The sequence below is a fragment of the Balaenoptera physalus genome, assembly GCF_965194825.1.
Source record: "Balaenoptera physalus genome assembly, chromosome: 14".
Classification (NCBI taxonomy): domain Eukaryota; kingdom Metazoa; phylum Chordata; class Mammalia; order Artiodactyla; family Balaenopteridae; genus Balaenoptera; species Balaenoptera physalus.
In genome coordinates, this window is record NC_138893.1 from 5,486,852 (window position 1) to 5,513,830 (window position 26,979).

The 26,979-nt window shown below is 41.0% G+C and overlaps 1 protein-coding gene across 2 annotated transcripts in view; it reads right to left on the reverse strand.

The window, feature by feature from the left end:
* Positions 1-26,979, reverse strand: part of LOC309643137 (uncharacterized protein) — a 135,890-nt gene that overhangs the window by 21,111 nt on the left and 87,800 nt on the right. Inside the window, exon 3 of one of the 2 annotated variants that reach the window (XM_082425634.1) lies at positions 23,964-24,127. The exons of the other annotated variant lie outside the window; for it this stretch is intronic. Within the exon in view, the coding sequence (XP_082281760.1) occupies positions 23,964-24,127 (164 nt within the window). The remainder of the gene's footprint in view (positions 1-23,963; positions 24,128-26,979) is intronic. 2 annotated transcript variants of the gene reach the window in all.

Genomic DNA, 26,979 nt, shown 5'->3' on the forward strand with positions numbered 1-26,979 from the left:
ATACTGAATATAGTTCCCTGTGCTATACAGTAGAAGCTTGTTGTTTATCCATCCTATATGTAATAGTTTCCCTCTGCTAATTCCAAACTCCCACTCCTTCCCTCCCCCACCCCCTCCCCCTTGGCAACCACAAGTCTATTCTCTATGTCTGTGAGTCTATTTTTGTTTCACAGATATGTTGATTTGTTTCGTATTTTAGATTCCACATATAAGTGATATCATATGGTATTTGTCTTTCTCTTTCTGACTTACTTCACTTAGTATGATAATCTCTAGGTTATGTTGCTGCAAATGGCATTATTTCATTCTTTTTGATGGCTGAATTATATTCCATTGAGCATGAGGTAATTTTGAAATGGAAAAAATATAAATCAAACATTTATTTTAAAAAGAAAAAAAGAAAGCTCTTTCACATACATGTGACCAGCATAAAGCCCTATGAGGAGAGCAGGAAAGGAACTGTTTTCATTTTACACAGAGAAACTGAGACTCAGGGAAGATAAGGGACTAGCCCAAGGACTTCGCACTGGGTTTGGGGCAGAGCTGAGACAGGGTCATGATTCACTGTCTAAGGCTGTTCCCTAGGTGCTCAATGGAAATCGTCAAACATCTCCCAGCCTTCCCTGCTTCCCAATCCAAAAGTTCAAAGGACACAAGGTTACTGGTTGGTGGTATTTCCCTTTCATAGGACTTGCTGGTCCCCCTGCTGCTGGGAGTTCAGGCCCTGAGCTGGAGGCCCTGCTGGAGGCAGGACAGTTGGCATAGCTGAGGGAGGCCAGGAGACTTGGCAGCCCGCCTTCATCACATTTGGGGGAGGGAGTGGAGAACCAAGGGCTGAGAAACCATTGGAGAATAAGTCAGGCTAGAGGAAGACAAAAAGTCAGGGGCCTGGGCTTCCCTGGTGGCGCAGTGGTTGAGAATCTGCCTGCCAATGCAGGGGACACGGGTTCGAGCCCTGGTCTGGGAAGATCCCACATGCCGCGGAGCAACTAGGCCCATGAGCCACAACTACTGAGCCTGAGCGTCTGGAGCCCGTGCTCCACAAAAAGAGAGGCCGTGATAGTGAGAGGCCCCCGCTTGCCGCAACTAGAGAAAGCCCTCGCACAGAAACGAAGACCCAACGCAGCCAAAAATAAATAAATAAATAAAGAATTATTAAAAAAAAAAAAAAAAGTCAGGGGCCAGCCTGGAGAGGAAGTGTTATGGAGGGCAGGCAGTGAGGAGACAGAAGAATGGGGTTTTTTGAAGCTAAAGAATTGGCGAAATTGTTAAATCAGCCAGGAAGGGGCCCAGTGGTTACCAAGATCTCCTGCACCTGGCTGCAGAGAAAAAAAAGTAAAAGCCTCACAAAACTGCCCTCCCCCGCTCTGATAAATCGCTTCTCGTGATTTACCATGATATTTGACATCTGAGTCACTGAGGGTTGTCTTCTGCTTTTTCTCTCTCCTTACAGCTTATAGAAGAGCCCACCAGAAAGAACAAACCAACTGCAAATTCCCAGATTCCACAAGTTACAATGATAACTGAGTAGTTCTAGAAAGATCCTATTTAGGAGTCATCTTACCTAATATATGCATTTTTCAGTTAGAGAAACTGAGCCACAGAATTACACATTTGTCCACATCTATCTATTTATATACCTTAAGACACTTAAAATATGACTATCTAAACCAGGGCTTGGCAAAGGGCCATCTAGTGAATATTTTTGGTGTCGAGGGCCATATGGTCTCTGTTGTAATACTCAACTCTGCCACTGTAGAAAAAAAGCAGCCATAGACAATATATAAACACATGGATATGGCTTTATTCCAATAAAACTGTATTTACAAATACAAGGTGTGGGCCAGACTTGGCCAGTAGGTTGCAGTTTGTCAACACCTGATCTAGACCTAGTTATTTATTAAACACCATGTGAACATCCCAGAAAAACATATGAGCAAATAGTGGGTATCAATTAAATTCCCACAGGAGTGATAGTAATAATGGCTACAATTTATAAAGCACTTCCTATGTGACTTTCCTCACTTAATTGCTCCACCAGTCCTGTGAGATGGATACTATATGCTCTCCATGTTTTCCGATAAGAAAATGAAAAACACAGGCAGGTCAAATAACCTGCCAATGGTCAGACAGCTAGGAGGTGGTAGTTTCTGTATTTGAACCCAGATCCATCTCACTTAAGGACTCAAGTGTGCTTAACAACATCAGATAAAAGAATATAAATACCTAGAAGGCAGAATAGAAACTGTGTGAAGTTTCTCACAAAGCATTTAATGTTTCCATGTTATTCTGAAGCAAACTTCCAGTAGTTTATATATTTTAACAATGCATCTATATCAGCAATTTGGATGAGGCATGGGTCTGCCTCTCTCTCTCTCTCTGTAACATTCATTTTGTTACCTCTTTCTTACGATCACTCTGTGGGGCTCTCTCCAGCACACATACTAAGATTTAAGGAAGGATATTAGCTGGAGCCCACCCACCTCACACACTGGGAAGCAAAAGGTCTCCAACACTGAGAGGAATTTAAGCCTGAAGGAGAGAAGAGGACAGCTCTTGATGATTATCCTAAATTGTTGAAGCCAAACCAGGGAAGACTTGAGGAAATGACTCTGAACGCAGGAGAAAGAAAAACAGCTGAGTGATGGCAGGAGAAAATGAGGATAATATAGTCTTACTGTTAAAATGAGGGTTAGAAGTCCACAGAGACCCAGAAAGGAAACACTGAAATGGCTGAGTTACATTCCTGAAACTAACATGCAATATTGTTTTATCAGGCTTATGGCTGTTTGGGCCAAGAATGAGGCAGGAACAGATTTCTTCTGAACAGAGACAACATCTCATGTGCTTTACTGTCCCTAGATTGTCTCCTCTGCTAGAGCCCTAAGGGGAAACCGCAGCCATCTCTGTCCCTTCTATTCCTGAATCACAAAACTGGTTGTTCCTGACTCCAATGCTGAGATTGGCGTGACAAACAGATGTACTATACTGCAGCCATTAAAAAATCTCCTAACATTTGTACTGAGTCCATGAAAAGACTTTGAGCCATCAACACTTCAGCTAAAAAGAAGCCTGATAGGAAAAGTTTGGGAATGTGTTCAAGCATGAATACAGTCGGCTTTCACTTGGTAGATCATTAGAAACAAAATGAAACTATGGGGTAAGTAAACTCTGTCCTCAGCCTTTTCCTATCCATCTATCAAACTGTCACTGAATTAACCTTCTTAATGCAAAGCTCTGGTCATGTCATTCTGTGCACAAAGACCTGTAAAGTTAACACACAGTACTGGTAACAGTGCTGTGAAACAGGCACTTTCATATATTGCTGGTGGAAGTGTAAATTGGTACAGTCTCTAAGGAGAGAATTTCTAAATGTCTATTAAAATTATGAACTGTACATATCTTTGATCTAAGAATTTGTTCTATAGCTGTACCACATTTGTATGAAATGAAGCATTATAAGATTATTTGTTGTGATACTATTAGTAAGAATAACAGGTTAGAGACACTTCTGCTCCTGGTTACCATGTAGGAGAGGTCACAGGAGGTCAAAGCTCTTGCTGCAACAACTGAAAAAAAATGAATAAATGGAAAGAAACATGTTAAAGACATCAAAGAGCTGTGGAGAATTGGATGAAGTAAAAGTCCAGAGGGAAAAGCCATTCTTAGGGCTGGGAAGACATAGATACTCCAGGCTTTCAATCAAAAGCCTGTCCTAAAGGACAGAGACAAACCAGGGACTGATAGAATCTTGCTAAAATTGTAAATTCAGCCCTACAGCAACTCAGTCTATGACTGAATTGAGGTAATTAGCCCCTGGCCTTACTTTCCTAAAAAAGAAAAAAGAAGATACCTCTCTAGTGAAAGATATCATCAGAAGGGTCTGCTGTTCTTTTATACACAATGCCCAGCATACAGTCGAAATGTTTCATATATTGAAAAAAGCAGGAACAGTGATCAACAATCAAAAAATAAAATAGGGATTTCCCTGGTGGTGCAGTGGATAGGACTCCACGCTCCCAATGCAGGGGGCCCAGGTTCGATCCCCGGTTAGGGAACCAGATCCCACATGCATGCTGTGACTAGGAGTTCACATGCCACAACTAAGGAGCCAGTGTGCTGCAGCTGGGGGGCCCACGAGCCACAACTGAGGAGCCCACTTGCCTCAACTAAGAGCTGGTGCAACCAAATAAATAAATAAATATTTTAAGAAATAAATAAAATAAAATAAACACAAACCCACAGAGGATTAGGATAATGAAGTTATAATAAAAGTACAATACAATAAGTATGCCTAATATGTTAAAGAAAACAAAAGAAATGACAAAGGATTTAAAGAGAGAACCAGAATCCACAAAATAAAACAAATGTATATTTTAGAACTGAAAAATAGAATTTCTGGATTTAAGAACTCATTAGGTTGCCTTAAGAGCAAACAGGACATAAAAGTCAGGATTGGTGAATTCAAAGGTCAATCAATAGTAAGTATGCAAACTGAACCACAGAGAGAAACTAAACTGGAAAGAAAGAATATGTCCATATATACAATGGAATATTACTCAGCCATAAAAAGGAATGAAATTGGGTCATTTGTAGAGACATGGATGCATCTAGAGACTGTCATACAGAGTGAAGTAAGTCAGAAAGGGAAGAACAAGTATCGTATATTAACCCATATATGTGGAACCTAGAAAATGGTACAGATGAACCGGTTTGCAGAGCAGAAATTAAGACACAGAAGTAGAGAAAAAACGTATGGACACCAAAGGGGGAAAGCGGTAGGGGGTGGGGGTGGCGGTGTGATGAATTGGGAGATTGGGATTGACATGTATACACTGATGTATATAAAATGGATGACTAATAAGAAAAAAAAAGAAAGAAAGAAACAGTATGTCCAAATGTGAGACATACTCAAACAGTGTAATATACATGGAATGGAGTCCCAAAAGGAGAGGTGGGAGAGAGAATGGAGCAAAAGAATATTTGAAAACATATGACTGAGAAATTTCCAGTAATGAAGAAAGACATAAACCCACCAATTCAAGAAGCTCAATAATCCCCAAACATGATAAATACAAAGAAAACTCATACCTGGACATATTATAGAAGCTGTTGAAAAAAAATGAGAAATTCTTAAAAGCTAGAGAGAGAAACACCCGTTATCTTAAGACTAACAGCTAACTTTTCAAAAGAAACTATGTGTGGTGGCCATGGACATGCACTCCTCAGACCTTCTTTCAAGAAAGGCTGCTGCAGGGAGCATACCTGATTGACAGCTGCTGCACTTTCAGATCCACTGAAACCTTCATGCCCAGTCACACTCCCTCTGGGCTGCTTCCAGCCAATGAATGACCACAATGAAGGTATTAGAACCAAGCCACATCCATAGATGCGGATTTCTCTAACAGACAACTTAAGCTCGGGAGATCTCCACTGGCCTGGCCAAGCATTTCTTACAACTGTTCCATAGTCTGAGGCTTTTATGACCCAGTTCTTTCTTCCTTCTCTTCTTTCAAGGTGTCAGAATTTCCTGGTTGTCTGAAGTTTCTCCCTACCTACACATCTCCTTCTTCATTTATCTGTCACAGGCATTTTTCCTCTAATAAATCTTCTTTGCATTTTTAATCCCACCTTGGTGTTTCCTTCTCATAGAACACACAATGGAAGTCAGAAGACAATGTAATGATTTCTTTAAAGTGGTGGAAGAAAAAAAAAAACCCCTGCCAATCTAGAATTATTTACCAGTGAAAATATTTTTGTCAAACAAAAACAAAGAAAACTTATTGCAGCAGCACACCGTTGATGTAAGTACTACAGAGACTTCTTTAGACAGATGGGAAATTTTCCCAGGTAGAAACAAAGAAAATTGTGAGGAAATGAGAAGCACTGAAAAGAGTATACACTTGTGGAAAAACATAAAAGAATACTAACTCTTTAAATCAACAGTGATAGTAACACCTTTTAGAGTTTAAAACATATAATATAAAATATATGACAACAACAGCACAAAAGGTAGGACGTGGCAAATGGAATCAAGTTAGAAGATTCTTACATTCTTCAGGAAATGTACTGGCGAGGGAGACTGTAATGAATTAAGGATGTGTATTGAAGTCTCCAGGGCAATGGCACTCAACTGGGAGCAATCTTACCCATCAAGAGACATTTGGCAGATAGATAGATACATAGATAGATACATAGATAGATAGCTGACAGAGAAGGAGAGAGAGAGAAGTATTGAGAGAGAGGGAGAGAGATTTGGCAATATCTGGAGAAATTTTGGGTTGTCACAACTATGTCACAAAATCATCTTCAGTTGAGACACACTAACTAAAAAATAGAGTATGTCAGAGTAGATGAAAAAATATAACCCAACTCTATGCTGTCTCTCAGAAACTTACTTCAAATGTAATGACATAGGTGGGTTAAAAGAAAAAGGATGGAAAAAGAGGTTCTAGGCAAACTCTACTCAAAAGAAAGCTGGAGTGGCTGCATTAATATCAAAGTAAACTGCAAAGCAAAATAATTTACTAGGGATCAAGAAGGGCACCCCATAATGATAAAAGGCTCATTTCACCAAGAAGACGTAGCAATTCTAAATACGTTTGTACCTTTATCTGGACTTCAAAAGGCATGAATCAAAAACTGATGGAACTACAATAGAAACAGACAAATCCACAAGTATAGTTAAAGACTTCAATTTGCCTCTCTCAGTAACTGATAGAACTAATAGGAAATCAGCAAGGATGTAGATGAACCGAAAACCATCAAACAACTGGATCTCACTGAAATTTTTAGAATCTTCTGCCTCCAACAGCAAAATACACATTTTTTTCAAGTGCATGTGGCACAGTTTCTAAGACAGACTATATTTCTGGTCATGAAGCAAACTGCAACACATTTAAAAGAACTGAAATCAAATAAAGTATGCTCTCTGACTATAACGGAATAAAAATAGAAATAATTATAGAAAGATAACAGGAAACCTCCTAACACTTGGAAATCTGAAACACCCTTCTAAATAAACCCATGCATCAAATAAATCTCAAGGGAAATTAGAAAATATTTTAAACTGAACAAAAATGAAAATACAACACATCAAAATTTGTGTGATGATTAAAAGCAATGCTTAGAGTGAAATTTATACCATTAAATGCTTACAGAAAGGACCTTAAGAAACTAGACAAAGAAGAGCAAACTAAACCCAATGCAAGCAGAAAGAATGAAATCATAAAGGTAGACGTAAATAAAATTGAAAAAAAGAAAAATAATAGGGCTTCCCTGGTGGCGCAGTGGCTGAGAGTCTGCCTGCTAATGCAGGGGACACGGGTTCGAGCCCTGGTCTGGGAGGATCCCACATGCCACGGAGCAACTGGGCCCGTGAGCCACAGCTACTGAGCCTGCGCATCTGGAGCCTGTGCTCCGCAAAAAGAGAGACCGCGATAGTGAGAGGCCCGCGCACCGCGATGAAGAGTGGCCCCCACTCACCGCAACTAGAGAAAGCCCTAGCACAGAAATGAAGACCCAACACAGCCATAAATAAATAAATAAATAATTAAAAAGAAAAAAAAGAAAAATAATAAAGTCAAAACAACCAAAATCTTGTTCTGTAAAAACAATAAAAAACAAATTAACCTATAGTGAAACATACAAAAAAGAAAGAAGACATAAATCCTGATATCGGGAATAGAAGAGAAAATATCACTATAGACCCTGCACATAAGAAAAAATAAAAAATAAAGCAATACTGTGAGCAACTCTACACACAAAAATTTGACAACTTAGATGAAACTGACCAGTTCCTCAAAAACCACAAATACTAAAACTTATCCATGATGAAACAAATAATGTGAATAGCCCAAAACTATTTAAGAAATTGAATTCATGGTTTAAAATCTAGAAACAAATTATCCAGCACTTCTTTTTGTTTGTAGTGGGAAGATTTCAGGTTCTCTTAGTTCACTGTATTGCCAGCAGTGAAACTCTAGTGGGTTTTTTTTTTTAATTATTTATTTATTCATTTATTTATTTATTTATGGCTGTGTTGGATCAATCGTTTCTGTGCGAGGGCTTTCTCTAGTTGCGGCAAGCGGGGGCCACTCTTCATCGCGGTGTGCGGCCCTCTCACTGTCACCGCCTCTCTTGTCGCGGAGCACAGGCTCCAGACACGCAGGCTCAGCAATTGTGGCTCACGGGCCTAGTTGCGCCACGGCATGTGGGATCTTCCCAGACCAGGGCTCAAACCCGTGTCCCCTGCATCGGCAGGCAGACTCTCAACCACTGCGCTACCAGGGAAGCCCTAGTGGTTTTTTTTTTAAACACCAATTTGAGCTGAATTTTCTGTTACTTAAAGACAGGCTTTTTTTTTTTTAATTTATTTATTTTATTTATTTTTGGCTGCGTTGGGTTTCGTTGCTGCACGTGGGCTTTCTCTAGTTGCGGCAAGCGGGGGCTACTGTTCGTTGTGGTGTTCGGGCCTCCCACCGCGGTGGCTTCTCTTGTTGCAGAGCACAGCCTCTAGGCACGCAAGCTTCCGTAGTTGTGGCACACAGGCTCAGCAGTTGTGGCTCGCGGGCCCTAGAGCACAGGCTCAGTAGTTATGGCGCACGGACTCAGTTGCTCCGCGGCATGTGGGATCTTCCCAGACCAGGGCTCAAACCCGTGTCCCCTGCACTGGCAGGCGGATTCTTAACCACTGTGTCACCAGGGAAGCACAAAGACAGACTTCTAAAACATAATTTTCTGGGGTTCAAAATAATACTATAGTTGTTGAGTGTCCAAATACAATATTGAGATGACCCAGACTAGTAATTATAAAAGAGTGGCAGCAATCATTAGTGGTGGTGTGTGGTAGTAGTATTAGAGTATAATAATAATAACTGTGGGACTTCCCTGGTGGTCCAGTGGTTAAGACTCCGCATTCCCAATGCAGGGGGCACATGTTCGATCCCTGGTTGGGGAACTAAGATCCCACATGCTGTGTGGTGCAGCCAAAAAAAAAGAATTGTGGCTAAGAGATACAAAGCACTTATCTGTGGCACTCTGCAAAACACTTACATTTGCAATGGGCAGCACAGTATTGTATTGGGTTGGCCAAAAAGTTCGTTCAGGTTTTCTGTAATTTTTTTGGTAAGAGCTTACAGAAAAACCTGAACAAACGTTTTGGCCAACCCAATAGAAGAAACAGAAGTACAGACACGAGGTCAAAACAAAACAAAACAAAACAGTGAAATGGAGTATCAAGTGGGATTTTCTGGAGAACAGTTTTCTTCCCAGCCTACTGTTTGGTTGTGATCCTCTTGTTCTGGATAGACTAAAACTAAAAAAATTGCCATTTTTTCCCACCCATAGGAAAATGTCTGAAATGGCACATAATTGGTCTCCAGGAAAGTGCTCCCAGCCTGAGAAAAGCCAAGTCCTGGCAGCATCAAGATCCTACCAAGAGAGGGGTGCAGATTGTGCTTCTCCAGTTAGGACTCGTCTTTTTTACCAGTTAGACCACAGATCCATCACCTGTACTTGCTGAGGTCTCCCAGGACCTTCTGAAACACACACACACACACACACACACCATGAGCAGTGAATGGACACAGAGTGCCTGGGAGAGCTACCAGCTTAACAGGAGGAATGCCTCAGTGAGATGGTCAGTCTTTATGCTGATATAACAATGATCTTCAAAAAAAGTATGCAGATTCACCTTGTTTGCTTATTGAAATAAGACCCTGAAAGGGCTACTATGCAGCGTTTAGAACTATGCCCATAAACTTACTAATTTCAAGTAACTACTATCCAATAATCTCCTGAAAGTTGAAACAAAAACGTACATGCAAGGGAACTGAAAAAACAAACAGATGAGCACCACTTATTTCTACACATTCTCCACTTTAATGAGGTCCAAGAAAACACATTCCTGCCTTTATTAATCAGCTGCCAACATGAATGGGATTCTTCAGCTATGAGAAAATGTCTTTTGAAGGGTACAGGTTGGTTAATATTGGAAATTCTTATGTACTTTGGGAGATAACACTATTTGCCCTGATAAGGACCAGTACTTTTTTTGCTCTGATAATGACCAGTGCTTTTTTCTTCCTTTTTATCTGGACTTGTCAAGAATCAGTCATGTCATTTTGCATTTTTCCTTTTTCTCTCCCTCAACCTTGCCCTCTTTGGGATTAATGCCAGCAACATGTTTTCCTGATAGGGTGGTGGATATAATCCAGTATTGACATTCCCTATGTTAAATAAAATCTTGAGATTTAAGAGAAGTTCTCATTTAAGAATAATAAATAAAAGTCACAATGTGGAGCAGCCGCAAACTGTTGCCAATGCAAGTGTTCAGCTTTATGACTTCGAAATCTTATTGTAAATCAATTTACTGGTATTGTTTTACACATCAGGTAGAAAGAAGATGGATGGATAGAAACAAAGAAGAGAGAAAAGAAGGGAGGGAGGGAGAGAGAGAGAGGGAGTAAGAAATCCAAGTTGGGATTCAGGTACTTGGAGGAGTGAGACAACTTCGAAAGGCAAAAAGAAAATAAAGCCAACTCTGGAATTTCCAGCTACCTATTGGTTACTGTTTGGAAAGAATTGCTCACTGACAGATGGAAATTAACTCTCAGCAAAAAGATCCCATTCTAGGGGCTTCCCTGGTGGTCTAGCGGTTAAGGCTCTGCGCTCCCAATGCAGTGGGCCTGGGTTCAATCCCTGGTCAGGGAACTAGATTCAACATGCCTCAACCAAAGATCCTGCGTGCCGCAACTAAAGACCTGGCGCAGCCAAATAAATATTTTTTTAAAAAAAGATCCTATTCTAGATACATGTATATGTATAACTGAACCACTTTGCTGTACACCTGAAACTAACACAACATTGTTAATCACCTATACTTCAATATAAAATTAAAAGTTAAAAAAAAAAGATCCTATTCTGAGTTCTATACACCTAGGATACAGACAGTTCTCAGTAAATATTTGATAAATAAATAATGAACGAATAAATGTGTAAGTTTCTTTTCATATATTAGCAAAACTGAAGCCTGCGTATGTTTAGTGAGTTGCCCAAAATCATATTGAAGACTTAGGTGCCTAAAGTATAACAGATGGAAGATGTAAGAAAGATCACCAATTGGGACCTAAAAGATCTGGATTCTGGTTTGGGGTTTGTTTTGTCATTTCGCCTCCTGGGTCTCTAGATTGCAGAGGGCAGGGACTCATCTATACTGTTTTTTGATGTTCCTTCAATGCCTAGCCCAGTCTCTAGTACATACTAGATATTCAATGGATGTTTAAATATCTACCATTGCCTCATCTGTAAAATTTAGTTTCCCCATGTGAAAACTGAGGAGACTGGCACCAAGGCTTTCTGGGTACTCCTTCCAGTTCTATGTCACTGTGAGAGGATCTATGCACTCAGTCCTCATTTCATCACCCACTTTCCAACTTCCACTGCTCAAGTTGTACGGGAAGGCAAATACAGGTGTGTGAGGTTCCAACATCCTTTCTCCAATGTTATACCATCATCCCTCTGAGCTCTTATTTCCACAAGAAAAACCACAAAAATGCAGTCTTAATGGAAAACAGTGAATCAATCAATTACTTCATTGTCTATTTTGTAAAATGAGTTCCAGAATCACCACAGACCTCCCAATCTCTCAACCTCAGCAACCAAAGATTCCCCAAACTTTCACATTAGGTGGCTCCAGCTACTCTTCCCTAGAGCGGAAGCCAAGTAACGTTCTTTCTCCACGTCTTCCGGGGGTGCTCAACGGGAATAAACAGCCTGGGGAAAAAAACAGCAGCTCCGCGGATTATAGGATAGCGTCCAGGAGAGAGAGACGAATTCTCCCACACCCCTAATGCAAAGCCTTCCCCTTCCTTTCAGGACACCCCTCTGGCGAGAAAAATGGTCGCAACCCTGAGGCATGGACAAGAGACTCCGTGGAATTGGCAGTATGCTTCCGGTTTGCCCAGAGAGGGAGGGAGGGAGGGAGGGAACCCATCCACCCAGAAGACACATGTTTTTCTTCTCTGGGGGACTCCTTTCCTGAGGAGGGGCAGTCCCGGCACTGCCTCACCCTGGGTGACTATGGGGTCATTTAGAGTATCCTGAGGAGTGTCCTGACCAGGGAGTTCAGAATTCCAATTTGACCTCTGACAGACTGCATGACTTGGGAAAAGTCACTTTCCTCTCTGAGCTTCAGATTCTGAAATTTTTAAAATGCATTTGCCCTTTTAAGTGGTTACAAGATTCCTTTTTAAAAAATACTTTTCTTAAATCATTATGTTGTACAGCTGAAACTAACATATTGTTATAGGTCAATTACATCTCAATTAAAGAGTACTTTTCTTATTATAAAAATAACAATATTGTACCCACTTAAAAATACAGATACATTTAAAGAAAAGTAACAATCATTATCACTGTTAACACTTTTGTGTATTCCTTTGGTGAGACTGCTGGGCTTTTAGTATCGCTGAATACACAATTCCCAGTGAGGGTTGCCCCTTTAATATCTCCCTGATGCTCACACCTGTGCCAACAATGCTGTCCATATAGTAGGAAGTTGGCAAATCCCCATTGATAACTAAGTCCCTGTAGACTGCGACATGGTCTTTTTTTTTTTTAATAGATCTTTACTGGAGTCTAATTGCTTCACAATACTGTGTTAGCTTCTGTTGTACAACAAAGCGAATCAGCCATATGCATACATATACCCCCATATCCCCTCCCTCTTGCATCTCCCTCCCTCCCACCCTCCCTATCCCACCCTTCTAGGTCATCGCAAAGCACCGAGCTGATCTCCCTGTGCTATGCAGCTGCTTCCCACTAGCTATCTACTTTACATTTGGTAGCGTATATATTGTGACATAGTCTTTTGAATGCCCTTGGTGATAAGTCATGTGAGGCTAGTTTTGAATACTGGAAAAGTCACTTGAAGACAAATCGGATTTGATTTGTCTTTACTTGATTAGAGGAATGATCAAGCTAGGTACCTCCATTTGGTGTAGATGAGGATCATCAACGTCACTATAAAGACTGTTTTTCATCTTTCTCTGAAGTTTCCAAAATTTCTGATGCTTAAATGTACAGAAGGAGAGGGATACATTTCATTATTTTAGACCCAGATTTCCCAAACTGTGTTCTGTGACACCTGCTGCAGACGTTCCCCTGGAAAAAAGAGTTCTGTGCTCAAAGGGGTCTGGGGAGAGCTACCCACGTTACTCCCTTAACGCCTCACTGCGCTCATTTAATGTATTAAAGGCTCGGAGATTCCTCTGCAGAGAAGGCCCTTTAATTTTAACTAACTGTGTTTCCTAAACGTATTTGAGTTCAAGACATTGATTGAGAATGTCACATCAGTTTGCCTATCAGTCATGACAAACAGTACAGTTCGGTGGACAAGCACACAGACTTCTGCGGGCACATAGCTTAACGTTTCCGAAACTCAGGCTCCTCTTCCACAAGGTAAAGGGTAAAACTTTACCTACGTCACAGGACTACGCTAAATTCTAAATGAAATAAAACATGTAAGGAACTTACAGCAGTGACTGGCACACAGCAAGCGTTCAGATAAATGGGAGCCCTTATTATTTATTAGTTGGGATAGATAAGATAATGAGGAGAGGATGAGGATGAATAAAATTGTGGAGGAGGGGAAAGGTAGTAAGGGCAGTGATTCCTCTTAACTGGGATGGCAAGCTGTTGCCTGGACACAGGAAATCTATTTTTGGCCCTAAGGCAATCTGGATTCCAGACAGGATCTCCAAGTACAGAACACCTGAAAACCTTTTCTAAAATATAAAATTCTTATTTTTAAATACATAGCTGAACTGGTGAGAAAGAGGAAGAAATAACAAGAAAGTACAAGTCCAAAGAAGAAAGTAAGCACTGGAACCACCTTTCACTGAGGGTCATTTTACAAGTCTCTAGTAGATGACAGTTTGGGTTTAATGGCCTATGCTCAAGTGGCAAAAGACAAATCCTGAGACCACTGCAGTGTGAGAGGTTGTATTATAGACCACTGTATAAATTCAGGAGCCCCTAAAAGATAATGAGGTCAGTGGATAAACAGGAAAAAAAATTCATAAGAGGATGGGTCGTGGGGACACTATAGAGCTAAGGCTACTTCAGCCTTAGCTCTAGATGAAGCAGAACAAAAGAAAAAAAAATCTCCCCTGATAATTCCTAACTCACCATGAGCCCACCCTCATGCAGGTTTGGAGCTAAAACTCATACCATTTAAGCAGCTTCAGGGTGACAGCATCATAAAACACCTGACAGAAGCAAAAACCAATCCTCTCTTGAAGAACACACTTAAAGACAGGCCTTAAGGATGCCAGAGGAATTGGTACACAATTTTAAAAGTCACTGAGCATATTTGGAAACAAGTCATCATCATCATGAAATAAATAAACTGTAGGATCAGCTTTAAACAGACAGCAGATGCTGGAATTACCAGATACCAAATACAAACTAAGTTTAAAGAACTGTACAAAAGTATTTAAAGTATCAAAATTGATGAGACAATGTGGGAAAAGACCAAATTTTTAAATGTCTAAAGATTAAAAATTAATAGTTAAAAACTGAACCTCAATGGAAGGTTTAAATATTGGTTTAGACACAGATGAAAGGAAAACTAGTGACCTGGAAAATAGATCTGAAAAAATTACACAGAATGAAGCACTTTATTTGAAGGAGAGACTGACAAATCTACTACCATAGTAAGAGATATGAATGTACATTTCTCAGTAATTGATAAAGAAGCAAATGAAAAAAATGGTAAAGCTCTAGAAGATTTTACTGCATAGTCCCCCTGTTTGGATTTTCAGATCCTGGGAGGGATGGTGTCATCAGCTGCCAGTCACTCAGCCCTTAGTGTAAACTATTTTACCTGGTTCTTCCCCTGTGATAGCTAGCTTAAAATGACTATAAGGGAAAGAGATTTTAAACGTATCTCAAGCCTCTTTTCCTTCAAGAAGCCTTCCCACAAGACTCTCCTGAAACTAGACTTCAATAAGGCTTATGTTTCTGTGCCTTCTGCCTCTTAATGTTTGCTACTTTGCATAATTCCAGTTGTTTTTTCTTTTATTTTTATTTGTCTTCCAACATAATACAAGCACATTATTAAAATTTAGCAAAATACAGATAAGGCAAGAAGAAGGAGAAGAAGAAAAAGGAGGTGAAGGGAAAGGGGAGGGGAAGGGGAAGAGGAGGAGGAAGAGGAAGAAGAAGAGAAGAAGGAGAGGAAGAGGAAGAAGAAGAAGAAGAAGGAAAAAGGAAGAAGAAGGAGAGGAAGAGGAAGAAGAAGAAGAAGAAGGGAGGAGAGGAAGAGGAAGAAAAAGAAGAAGAAGAAGAGGAGGAGGAGGAAGAAGAAGAGGAGGAAGAGGAAGGATAAAATTAAAATGACCCATGATCCCACTATTCATAGATAAGCATTGTTAGTGTTTTAGTATATTCTTTTCAGTTTTTTAATCTGTAACGAAATTCATTCACTGTTTAACACCGACCACATGCCTCACCCTGTTCTAGCATTTGGGCAGAAGTAGTGAAAAGTAAAGTTCCTATCCTCATGGCACTTACATTTTTTCTATACTTTCATGTATGTAAATATGTATACTTTTAATTTTAAAACAAATCAAGAGAAAAAAACAAATAAGATTATCAGTTAGCAATTATTCATGTTATTCGTGTACCTGTTACTTCCTCGTGAGGAATTAGATGGCAGTAATCATAGTATTCTTCATATCACCTGGCAGAGTATCTGCTTATAGAAGGCACTTAACCAAGTTCTGTGACCAAGAGAGGGTCAAAGGGAGCAGGGAAAAGGCAAGAGGCAACTGGAATCACGTGTCCCTCACATCTTTGGGCAGACCCTAGCATACTGGTAAGCCAGATCCTTGGTGGGGGGCAGGGGTCCTAATTTGTAGTGTCAGCTGATTTCCATAGTGTAAATACTCCCACTTGGCCAATTTCGAGTTTCCAGTGTTACGTCTCTAAACACAAAGTTTAGAAAACATACTCGTTATTGACTCTTGTGAAGTGGTACAAATGAGCTCCAGCATATCAATGTCTGGCCCTGATAGAACCCTTACATCTTTCTGCCTCCCAGTTCTGATGGTGCACTGGAGAATGGGACCTTCTCTCAGGAAGAAAAGAGGAGTGCAGAGAGAGGCTGGGATGCCAGAGATCAACCTCACCAAATCCTCCTTTTGGTCTAGTATGCTTTCCTTTTCAGAATCCTGTGCTGATCTCCAGATAATCAGAGAGTTGCCTAGAACAAATGAAGACCTACTCTGCGCAAGACCACGGTGCTGCATGGGATATAGAAAATACAGTCATGATCCCCACTCTCACGATGTAGTTAGGGAAGAGGTCAGAACGATTGCTAGGTGACTAGTTTTAAAATTGTTAGATGGGAGGGAGGGAGACGCAAGAGGGAAGAGATATGGGAACATATGTATATGTATAACTGATTCACTTTGTTATAAAGCAGAAACTAACACAGCATTGTAAAGCAATTATACTCCAATAAAGATGTTAAAAAAAAAAGTGACAAATGAAAAAAAAAATTGTTAGAGAATGTATAACTGATTCACTTTGTTGTACACCTGAAACTAACACAACATTGTAAATCAACTATACTCCAATAAAATTTTTTTAAAATATATTATGAAAGTATTTCACTGTATAGCCATTCAGCTAAATGATAGCACTGATGCTTTGGATTAACCTTTTCTTGTCTTTTCTGCTGATTTACTTTTTCCTTTACATTTCGGCCACCTCAAAAATGCATTCAAAAGGACAATTAACAAATAAAATTACATATTATAAAAAAAAAAAGGTAGAGAAAATGATCTCTCTCAGAGATAAGGTATTTTATGGAAGTCCAGATGCAGTATAATGAGGGCTCTCATGTCAGACATATGACATGAGAGGATCAAAATCCTTACTCTGCCACTTGCAGGTTCTGTGATCTTAAGCAATTAATTAGTAAGTCCGTGTCCAGATTGTTATGAGAATTAAATAAGACAATGCATGGACAGTCATCACATGGTGCCTGGCACACAGTCAGTACTCAACAAATACTAGAGTTAATAACCGTACCGATATCAATAGTGTTTGTCATACGGCATGAACAAAGACAACAAAATAGGGGTTGTTTCATGGACTAGCCAGTAATCTAGTTTTCTCAGAATCTGTGTGATTAATGGAAGATAAGATTGGATAATTATTTGGGGAGGGTATTGAGAGCCAGGCTGAGGAGTTTGCACTTAATTTTATAAATGATGGAGAACTGGCAAAAATTCAGCGACTTCATCTGAGCTGCATTTTGGGAAGATCAAGCTTGAACTTTTGCCACTTTCACAGACAGGCTTGGTAGTTTCTGCTAATATCTGAGCAGATGAACAAAGTGTTGAGTGTGGTCACAGGACCTGGGCGGTCAGGACTTTGCTCTCCGGGATCTCCCTGTGGCCTCATCCCTGGGGATAACTTGCCTCCAAAGCAGGCAGCAACTATTTTCCTGGAATGATGCAAAGTCCTCTTTTCCCTCTCTTACTCTGTTATTTTTTGGCTCACGGAGTCACTAAATATAAACATCCTTGAAAAGGATCCCAAGCCAATTCATTCCAATGAGTATAAGAGTTATCTAGGAACTGAAGGGACATCCTAAGACCCATCAAGATAAGCCCACTTCCATGTCACAGTCTGTAATATCTTTGACCAAGTTTTGGGGGGAACCAGGTCACTAACAATAGCTTTTCACATTTCTCATTATCTTATGTAAGAGGCTAGTTTTTCAAGTTTGTTGACACATGAAGCAAATAAGCTGTTAGAGAAGTCTGTTGCAAAACTCGAAACAAAATGTATCTCAAATAGTTTACAACCCCTGAGAATCAGGGGTTGGGAGGTGGCCCAAAAATTCCTGCTTCCTGTGGAAAGCACACTCAGCTCAGTGGGATACGTTCGTCTGGTTGTGATATGTAAATGATCTCCGTTGTGTATTTACACTTGAAATTTTCACTGATTCCTGTTATTTCAGACCACATACGCCCACACAACTATGGTTACTTGGAATCCTTGACTGGAATACATCAGGAGTAATCGGGCTGGTATGCCATCTTTTGTTGATAACTGGAAACTTTTGGACACAACACAAGAAGTTAACAGATTGCCCTGAACCTAGCCATATGCTTGAGGAGTTACAGCAACATAATTTTCTGCATATTTCTAGCTGGAACTCAAGAAGAACTTTGTGACTACTGCACAGGTCTAGCCCTAATGGTCTCCAGAATAGTATTTCATAAACAGAAACAAGATCCTTGCCTAATAAATTATTCATAGACCTGGTTGGGACCCCATATTGCACAAGACCTATTCAAAGGGCCTTTCTTTTATTAAACTACAGTCAGGCCACAGGGCAAAGATATAGGTTTCCACTGCAAGGCAAATTAAACACCCCCATGCAATTTATCATGTGTACTGATTGAAACTGGAGGGCTCAATGGGATGTTAAATATTTTCCACATTTGATTATAAAAATGAGAGAAGAAACACACATGGAGAGGATTATATTTTGGATGAAATTTAGGAAACCAAGGAGGCTTATTTTTTTTAATGTTATACCACATTTTCCTCCCCTAAATACTAGTGAAAGAGTCGTTTCTCTAGAAAAACCTATTAGATCAAAACTAGTCAGTCAAGATGAGGAGGCAAATTTGATTCACAGGATACAGAAGCAAAACTCTAATTAAACATCGAAGATAAACACAATAAAAGCTTTTTAAAAATACCCCACAATACTGGGTATACATCAGAGAAAGCAAAATTTACGTAAAGAAAACATGGTGTAGGAATTGTTCAGATAATGTGAAATAACAGCATTATAAATATCAGATGAGGTCAATAAAACCCAGGATGGTGAAAACCTTAGCTGGGCTTTGGGTAGGGCCATAACTTAGTGGAAGGGAGGGACCATGATTAGTCTAGAGAGCTTAAGACTGAAAAACCAGAGATGAAGCTTCCAATCTCGCTTTGCCACTAACTAGCTATGTGATGTTATTCTTATTCTCTCTAATCTCAGTTTCCTTCTCAGTAAAATGAGGAGGCCAGCAATAGGCACATGAAAAGATGCTCATCATCACTAATTATTAGAGAAATGCAAATCAAAACTACAATGAGGTACCACCTCATGCTGGTCAGAATGGCCATCATTAAAAAGTCTACAAATAACAAATGCTGGAGAGGGTGTGGAGAAAAGGGAACCCTCCTACACTGTTGGTGGGAATGTAAATTGGTGCAGCCACTATGGAAAACAGTATGGAGGTTCCTTAAAAAACTAAAAATAGAGCTACCATATGATCCAGCAATCCCACTCCTGGGCATGTATCCAGAGAAAACCATACTTCAAAAAGATACACGCACCACAACGTTCATTGCAGCACTATTTACAATGCTCAGGATATGGAAGTAACCTAAATGTCCATCAACAGAGGAATGGATAAAGAAGATGTGGTACATATATACAGTGGAATATTACTCAGCCATAAAAAAGAACAAAATAATGCCATTTGTAGCAACATGGATGGACCCTAGAGATGTGTGAAGTAAGTCAGACAGAGAAAGACAAATATCATATGATATCTCTTATACGTGAAATCTAAAAACAGGGTACAGGGACTTCCCTGGTGGAACAGTGGTTAAGAATCCGCCTGCCAATGCAGGGACATGGGTTCGAGCCCTGGTCCGGGAAGATACCACATGCCATGGAGCAACTAAGCCCATGTGCCACAACTACTGAGCCTGCGTTCTAGAGCCCGCATGCCACAACTACTGAAGCCCGCACACCTAGAGCCCGTGCTCCGCAACGAGAGAAGCCACCGCAGTGAGAAGCCTGCACACCACAACAAAGAGTAGCCCCTGCTCGCCGCAACTAGAGAAAGCCTGCACACAGCAACGAAGACCCAACGCAGCCAAAAATAAATAAATAAAAATAAGTAAATTTTTTTTTAAATGGTACAAATGAACTTATTCACAAAAGAGAAATAGAGTCACAGATGTAGAAAACAAACTCATGGTTCCCAGGGTGGAAAGGGAGGGGAGGGATAAATTGGGAGATTGGGATTGACATAGACACACTGCTATATATAAAATAGATAACTAATAAGGACCTACTACTGTATGGCACAGGGAACTCTACTCAATACTCTATAATGACCTATATGGGAAAAGAATCTAAAAAAGAGTGGATATTTGTATATGTATAACTGATTCACTTTGCTGTACACCTAAAACTAACAAAACATTGTAAATCAACTATACTCCAATAAAAATTTAAAAAGGACTTCCCTGGAGGCACAGTGGTTAAGAATCTACCTGCCAATGCAGGAGAAACGGGTTCGATCCCCAGTCCGGGAAGATCCCACATGCCACGAAGCAACGAAGCCTGTATGCCACAACTACAGAGCCTGCACTCTAGAGCCCACGAGCCACAACTACTGAGCCCACGTGCCAACTACTGAAGCCCGCAAGCCTAGATCTCGTGCTCTGCAACAGGAGAAGCCACCGCAATGAGAAGCCCGCACACCACAACGAAGAGTCGCCCCCGCTCACCACAACTGAGGAAAGCCCGCATGCAGCAACGAAGACCCAACGCGGCCAGAAATAAATAAATAAATAAATAAATTTTTAAAAAATTAAAAAGAAAAGAAGATCTGGTATATATACAATGGAATACTACTCAGACATTAAAAAGAATGAAATAATGCCATTTGCAGCAACACAGATGGACCTACAGATTATCATACTAAGTGAAGTAAGTCAGAAAGAGAAAGACAAATACCATATGATATTACTTATATGTGGAATCTAAAATATGACACAAATGAACTTATCTACGAAACAGAAACAGACTCACAGACATAGAGAACAGACTTGTGGTTGCCAAGGCGGAGGAGGAGTCGGGGAAGAAGGGAGTGGGAGTTTGGGATTAGCAGATGCAAACTATTATATATAGAATGGATAAACAACAAGGTCTTACTGTATAGCACAGGGAATTATATTCAATATCCTGTAATAAACCATAATGGAAAAGAAAAGAAAATGAGGAGGCCAGGCTATATTATCTTTTACTCTCTCTACCCATGCTAAAATTCAACTTCTTGCTCTCTCTTTCTTTCCTCATATTTCTCATCTTACCTCACATGAAATAACCGTTTTTAAGAAAATCAAGAGTATTATCATTAATAGACTTTTAAAAAAATTTTTAGGCCAGGCTGCACAGCATGCGGGATCTTAGTTCCCTGACCAGGGATTGAACCCGCGCCCCTGCAGTGGAAGCATGGAGTCTTAACCACTGGACTGCCAGGAAAGTCCCAATGGGATTTTATATTGAAAGCTTTCTGCAAACAAATGGCTTCATTCTTTTTTTATTTATTTATTTATTTTATTTATTTTATTTTTGGCTGAGATGGGTCTTTGTTGCTGCGCACGGGCTTTCTCTAGTTGCAGCTAGCGGGGGCTACTCTTTGCTGCAGTGCGTGGGCTTCTCACAGCGGTGGTTTCTCTTGTTGTGGAGCATGGGCTCCAGGCATGCAGGGTTCAGTAGTTGTGGCACATGGGCTTAGCTGCTCCGCGGCATGTGGGATCTTCCCGGACCAGGGCTCGAACCTGTGTCCCCTGCATTGGCAGGCAGATTCTTAACCACTGCACCACCAGGGAAGCCCCATTCTTTTATTCATTCAACAAAAATTGATTTCAAAGCCCAGTACCTGTTGTGAACCAGATACTCTACTACTCCATAAAAGGCTTCCCATGTAAAATGTAAAAGTGAATAGGACAAATTACCTGCCCTCAAGGAGTTGATAGTCTGCTGGTGGAGACATGCATAATCTTAATAAAAGGTACAAGTAAATGATAGAGGTAAGCAACAGCAAGCTTTGGGAGGATGAAGAAATGATATCCCCTCATTAGATGGGGAAGGCTTCCTAAAGGAGGAGACACCTGAGCTAAAGGATGAGGAGGGGTTAGCTCTTCTAGTTAGAGAAGAAAGATGGCCAAAGTACAGAAGAGCAGAAGCAGAGAGAATTACACACAGCTAGGAGTCGCTAGAACATAAAGCACAGGGTAAGGAAGGACAGGACAAGAAGTAAGCAAGGACTGGGCTTCCCTGGTGGCGCAGTGGTTGAGAATCTGCCCGCTAATGCAGGGGACACGGGTTCGAGCCCTGGTCTGGGAAGATCCCACATGCCGCGGAGCAACTAGGCCCATGAGCCACAACTACTGAGCCTGCGCGTCTGGAGCCTGTGCTCCGCAACAAGAGAGGCCACGATAGTGAGAGGCCCGCGCACCGCGATGAAGAGTGGCCTCTGCTTGCCGCAGCTAGAGGAAGCCCTCACACAGAAACGAAGACCCAACACAGCCAAATAAATAAATAAATAAATAATTTTTAAAAAAAGAAGTAAGCTAAGACTAAGATAATGGAAATCCTGGTTTTTTATTTTAATCTAGATCTACTGATTCAGAATCTCTTGGGATGAGGTCTGGGGTTCTGCATTTTAAGAGAAATATGCCAGTATTTCAGATACCACCTAAAGTTTGAGAATCATTTGTGTTAGGTGCTTTTACATCCATTATTTTTACTTAATTTCCACCACAATACTATGAGATATGGGAGTTGGGGTTCAAGGAAAGATTTCATTCCCTAGGAGAACTGACGAGAACAACACACATATTATGCACTGAATAAACACTGGGATAGATGAATAGACGACTATCTCAGGAACAGAGAATAAAACTGGGACTTGGGTGCCAGAAATATGCTTCAAAATGGAGATTTAATCTCTAAAAGGCAGAATATCCAGGCAACAGACTGAAGTATAAGATCAGATATAATAAATATGAGCAGTTGAAAACACCTCCAACAACCTCAGTTTCTATTCTGTAAAATGGGAATAATAAAATCTTTCAAAGACCATGTAGACTCTGAGACACTGCCCTACTTGCAAACTAATAGATTGGCCTGCCACAGTTTCATGGGTGCTAGTAGAAGACACAAAATTCCTGGGCCAGAGGCAAAGGACAGTTACTTAACGGCAACACCAGTAGCCAGAGGATCAGCCATGTCTGTGCTGGCTCCCCAAGCCCCATTTCCCACATGGAGATGCAAAGAAGGTTGTGTTACAAAAGAGGAACCCTGAGTTTAAGGAACGTGAATCATTTATAATGGTCAATAAACATGTCTGTCCTTTGCTCTGACAGGAAACACTATCTCTATCTTCCAAGGCTGTTTGTTATACAAGCATCCTTCAAAAGTCAGTCTGGGGGATTTCCCTGGTGGCGCAGTGGTTGGGAATCTGCCTGCCAATGCAGGGGACACGGGTTCGAGCCCTGGTCCGGAAGATCCCAAATGCCCCATAGCAACTAAGCCCGTGCACCACAATTACCGAGCCTGCGCTCTAGAGGCCGGGAGCCACAACTACTGAGCCCACGTGCCACAACTACTGAAGCCCACATGCCTAGAGACCGTGCTCCGCAACAAGAGAAGCCACCACAACAAGAAGACTGCGCACCGCAACAAAGAGTAGCCCCCGCTCACCGCAACTAGAGAAAGCCCGTGCGCAGCAACGAAGATCCAAGGCAGCCAAAAATAAGTAAATAAAAAATAAAATTAAAAAAAAGTTAGTCTGGAACAAAGGGGAACCAGTGCCTTGCTCACAAGATGTGCAGAAATGCAAAAGACCCTCAGAGAATTGTCTCCTCATAATATAGACTTTACAGGATGATACAATAGTTAAATGGTTTAAAGCATGTAAGTTACTTAACAAAGTGTTTAGAATGCAGAAATAGCTCAGTAAAAGTAACTGCTGTTATTACTGTTACAGTAATTGTCATTTTGGATTTTGTTGCTGTTATTACACATCACTCCCATTACAGCTGGTTCATGGTTTACCCGCCAGCCTATAACTTACCTTAATCAGGAAGAGGACTGACCCAGGAACTTGGAGTAGGGAGGCTAAATGGCCTGCAGTGGGGCTAAATGGCCGAGGAAAGGAGAGTAAAAAGGGCAGAGTGGTCATTAGAGATACGGCCCTTGGGCATCTCAGTGGTGACAGCATGAACAGTCCTCTGCAACCTGTGATAACAGGGTAAGTGATAAATCTGGTGACTGTTGTCAGAGGCTTCAACCTCTATTATTTTGTTTCCTTCTCTATCCAAACAGAATCTGAAATTTCCTAACACAGCATCCCCCTACCTGGAATACCTTCCCCTCCCCTCTCTACCATGTTTTCTGGAAGGTGACATATAGTAGAGAGAACCCAAGAAGTCCTGGACTTGATTCCAAGCTTTGCAACTTATGAACACTTTTTTAAAAAAATACAAAACAGAGTAACTGACATTTAAATCTTTTGTATTTCCACTACCCAGGATAAGCTTTAGGCAAAGTGATGAGGTGTTTTTTTTTTTTAATCATTCATTCATTCATTCATTCATTTATTTATTGCTGTGTTGGGTCTTTGTTTCCGCATGAGGGCTTTCTCTAGTTGCGGCGAGCGGGGGCCACTCTTCATCGCTGTGCGCGGGCCTCTCACTATCGTGACCTCTCTTGTTGCGGAGCACAGGTTCCAGATGCGCAGGCTCAGTAGTTGTGGCGCACGGGCTTAGCTGCTCCGCGGCATGTGGGATCCTCCCAGACCAGGGCTCGAACCCGTGTCCCCTGCATTGGCAGGCGGATTCTCAACCACTGCGCCACCAGGGAAGCCCAAAGTGATGAGTTTTGACATGGTGCTTCAGTCTCTTTGAGGTCCAGCCTTCGGTGGCCACTGCCCAGGGGATGGTGGGCCTTCAAGGCCTAGAATATAGGTCTTCCTGCTCCTTTACTCTGCCTAGGCCATTTGGAATTTGTACTCCTTGTTTAGCTTCCTCACAGGATTCAATCCTTCCCATAAAAATACCTAACAGTGCTTTCGAGTAGCTCTAGTATGCTGCTAATGGCCAAAACTTTCAACCTACCTAAGAAGCACAGGTCAAATGTTTGGTGACAGTCTGGCCTATTTATAATTTGTCTATCACAATGTATTATCTTCAGAAGTTATTCCTGGACTTGTAAGTCATTTCCCAGTAGGAATGGTTCTTTTCTTCTTGGTTCATCGTGACGTATTTGCTTGCTTCCATTGCATGTAGCAGGGTCTGTGCCTCTGACATAGTATGACATTTTAGAATGGCCAGTAGGCTTGGAGTCAGTCTGGATTCAAGACCCAGCTTTATCACTTCCTAGTTCTCTGGGAGGCAGCATCTAGAAAGGACGTACTCAGGCAGCCGTGGGTGTGAATCCTAGCTATTCACTAAGTAGGTGGCTTCCGGCTGACCACATAACCTTTCTGAGCCTCGCTTTTCCCATTTATAAAATAGGAAGGATAATACCTACCTAGTAGAGTCTTCTGTGAGTTCAATGAGCTGTCATGCCTGCCACAGTGCTTGTCACACTACCTCTGAGGACTGTGGCAAACTGGGGAGTGTGTGTTTCACCTAACACACCCACCTCTCCAGCCCATAGTTACCCGACACGAGGACAAACATATATTAGTAGACCTTCCGTTTTTTTTCAGAAGGAGTCAGAAATCTGGATTTTTAGGTAAATGCTCTCAGTTTTTAAATATTGGGTCACTAAAAAGCAAGCACATACAAAAGCAAACTTGTAGCGCAAACAAAATATTTCTCTGAGTTTAGTCCCGTCTAACCGACTAGGAGACTGTTCAATCACATTCACTTGATATCACTTAAGACCTGAGTTTATATCACTCCTTACTTCTTTTTTTTTTATTGTGTAATTTTCAGTGCTCAAGTTCTGTCTCCAGTTATGTCTTGTTAAGCTATTTGAATAAGATATTTGAGAGCAGGGTTAGTGTCCTACTCAGGAAATAGCCTCAGTTGGTAAACTCTCCTTTGGGTTATTTCCTTTACGCTTTTGAAATGGCTTGCTTCCCTCCAGAAGACTTGTCTCTGCCATGACACAGGAATACAACAGCTGGCTGCCTCCGGGAGGTTGAAAATAAACAGGTTCAGAAGCTCCAAGGACAGCAAATGGGCGTTGTAGGTGGAGAAACAGCCCAAAATAAATACAGCTGTTGAGGCAGAAAATTCTATTTACTTTGACTCTTTTGAGGTCTACACTGGAGGAGGGAGAGTTGCTAACCCTGAGACTTTTCATAGACTGACCACGGAGACCTCACTCAGGGGCTGTTCCCAGTGCTAAGCACATTTATATTAGTCACTCAGTACATACTTGATGATTAACAGATCGACTAAGTATCTCATATGATGGAGGACATTTTAACATAATGAAGATGATGGGTTAAATGTCTCTGCACTGGAGGGACTGTGTTAATGTCTTTTCTGGTTTGGAATATAACTCACATTGAATATTCTTTAACAACTAGCTTTTGTTTGCCATGTAGACATAATAATACAGACACTAGCTTGGGAGGCAGAAAATCTGGGCTCTAAGTCTTAGTTTGCTAGCCAGCTGTATGACCTTGGTAAATCACTGCAATACCCTGGGCCCCAGTTTCCTCAACTATAATGGGAAGATTCGGAGAGATCTCCAGGGGGAGCAGTGGAAAGGGTATGGGACGGGGGACCAGACAGTCCACATGTACGGCCTCGCTCTTATCATTCTTTCCTGTGAGAACTTGGATGGCAAAGAACATGATCTCTGAATCTCTGTCTCCACCTCTGCCTCACAGGACTAATCAGTCTCCTTCCTGATGCTGCAGCTGTGATTTAGAGAGTAGAATCGAAAGGAAAGTGCTTTGAGAACGGATATACAGGCATGAACATTGGTATCAGCCAGACCTATTTTTGAATCCTTACTCCACCACTTGTGTGTGCTTATGAAAAGGTGACTTAAGATCTTTAAGCACAGGGAACTATATTCAGTATCTTGGGATAAACCATAATGGAAAAGAATATAAAAAAGAATGTATA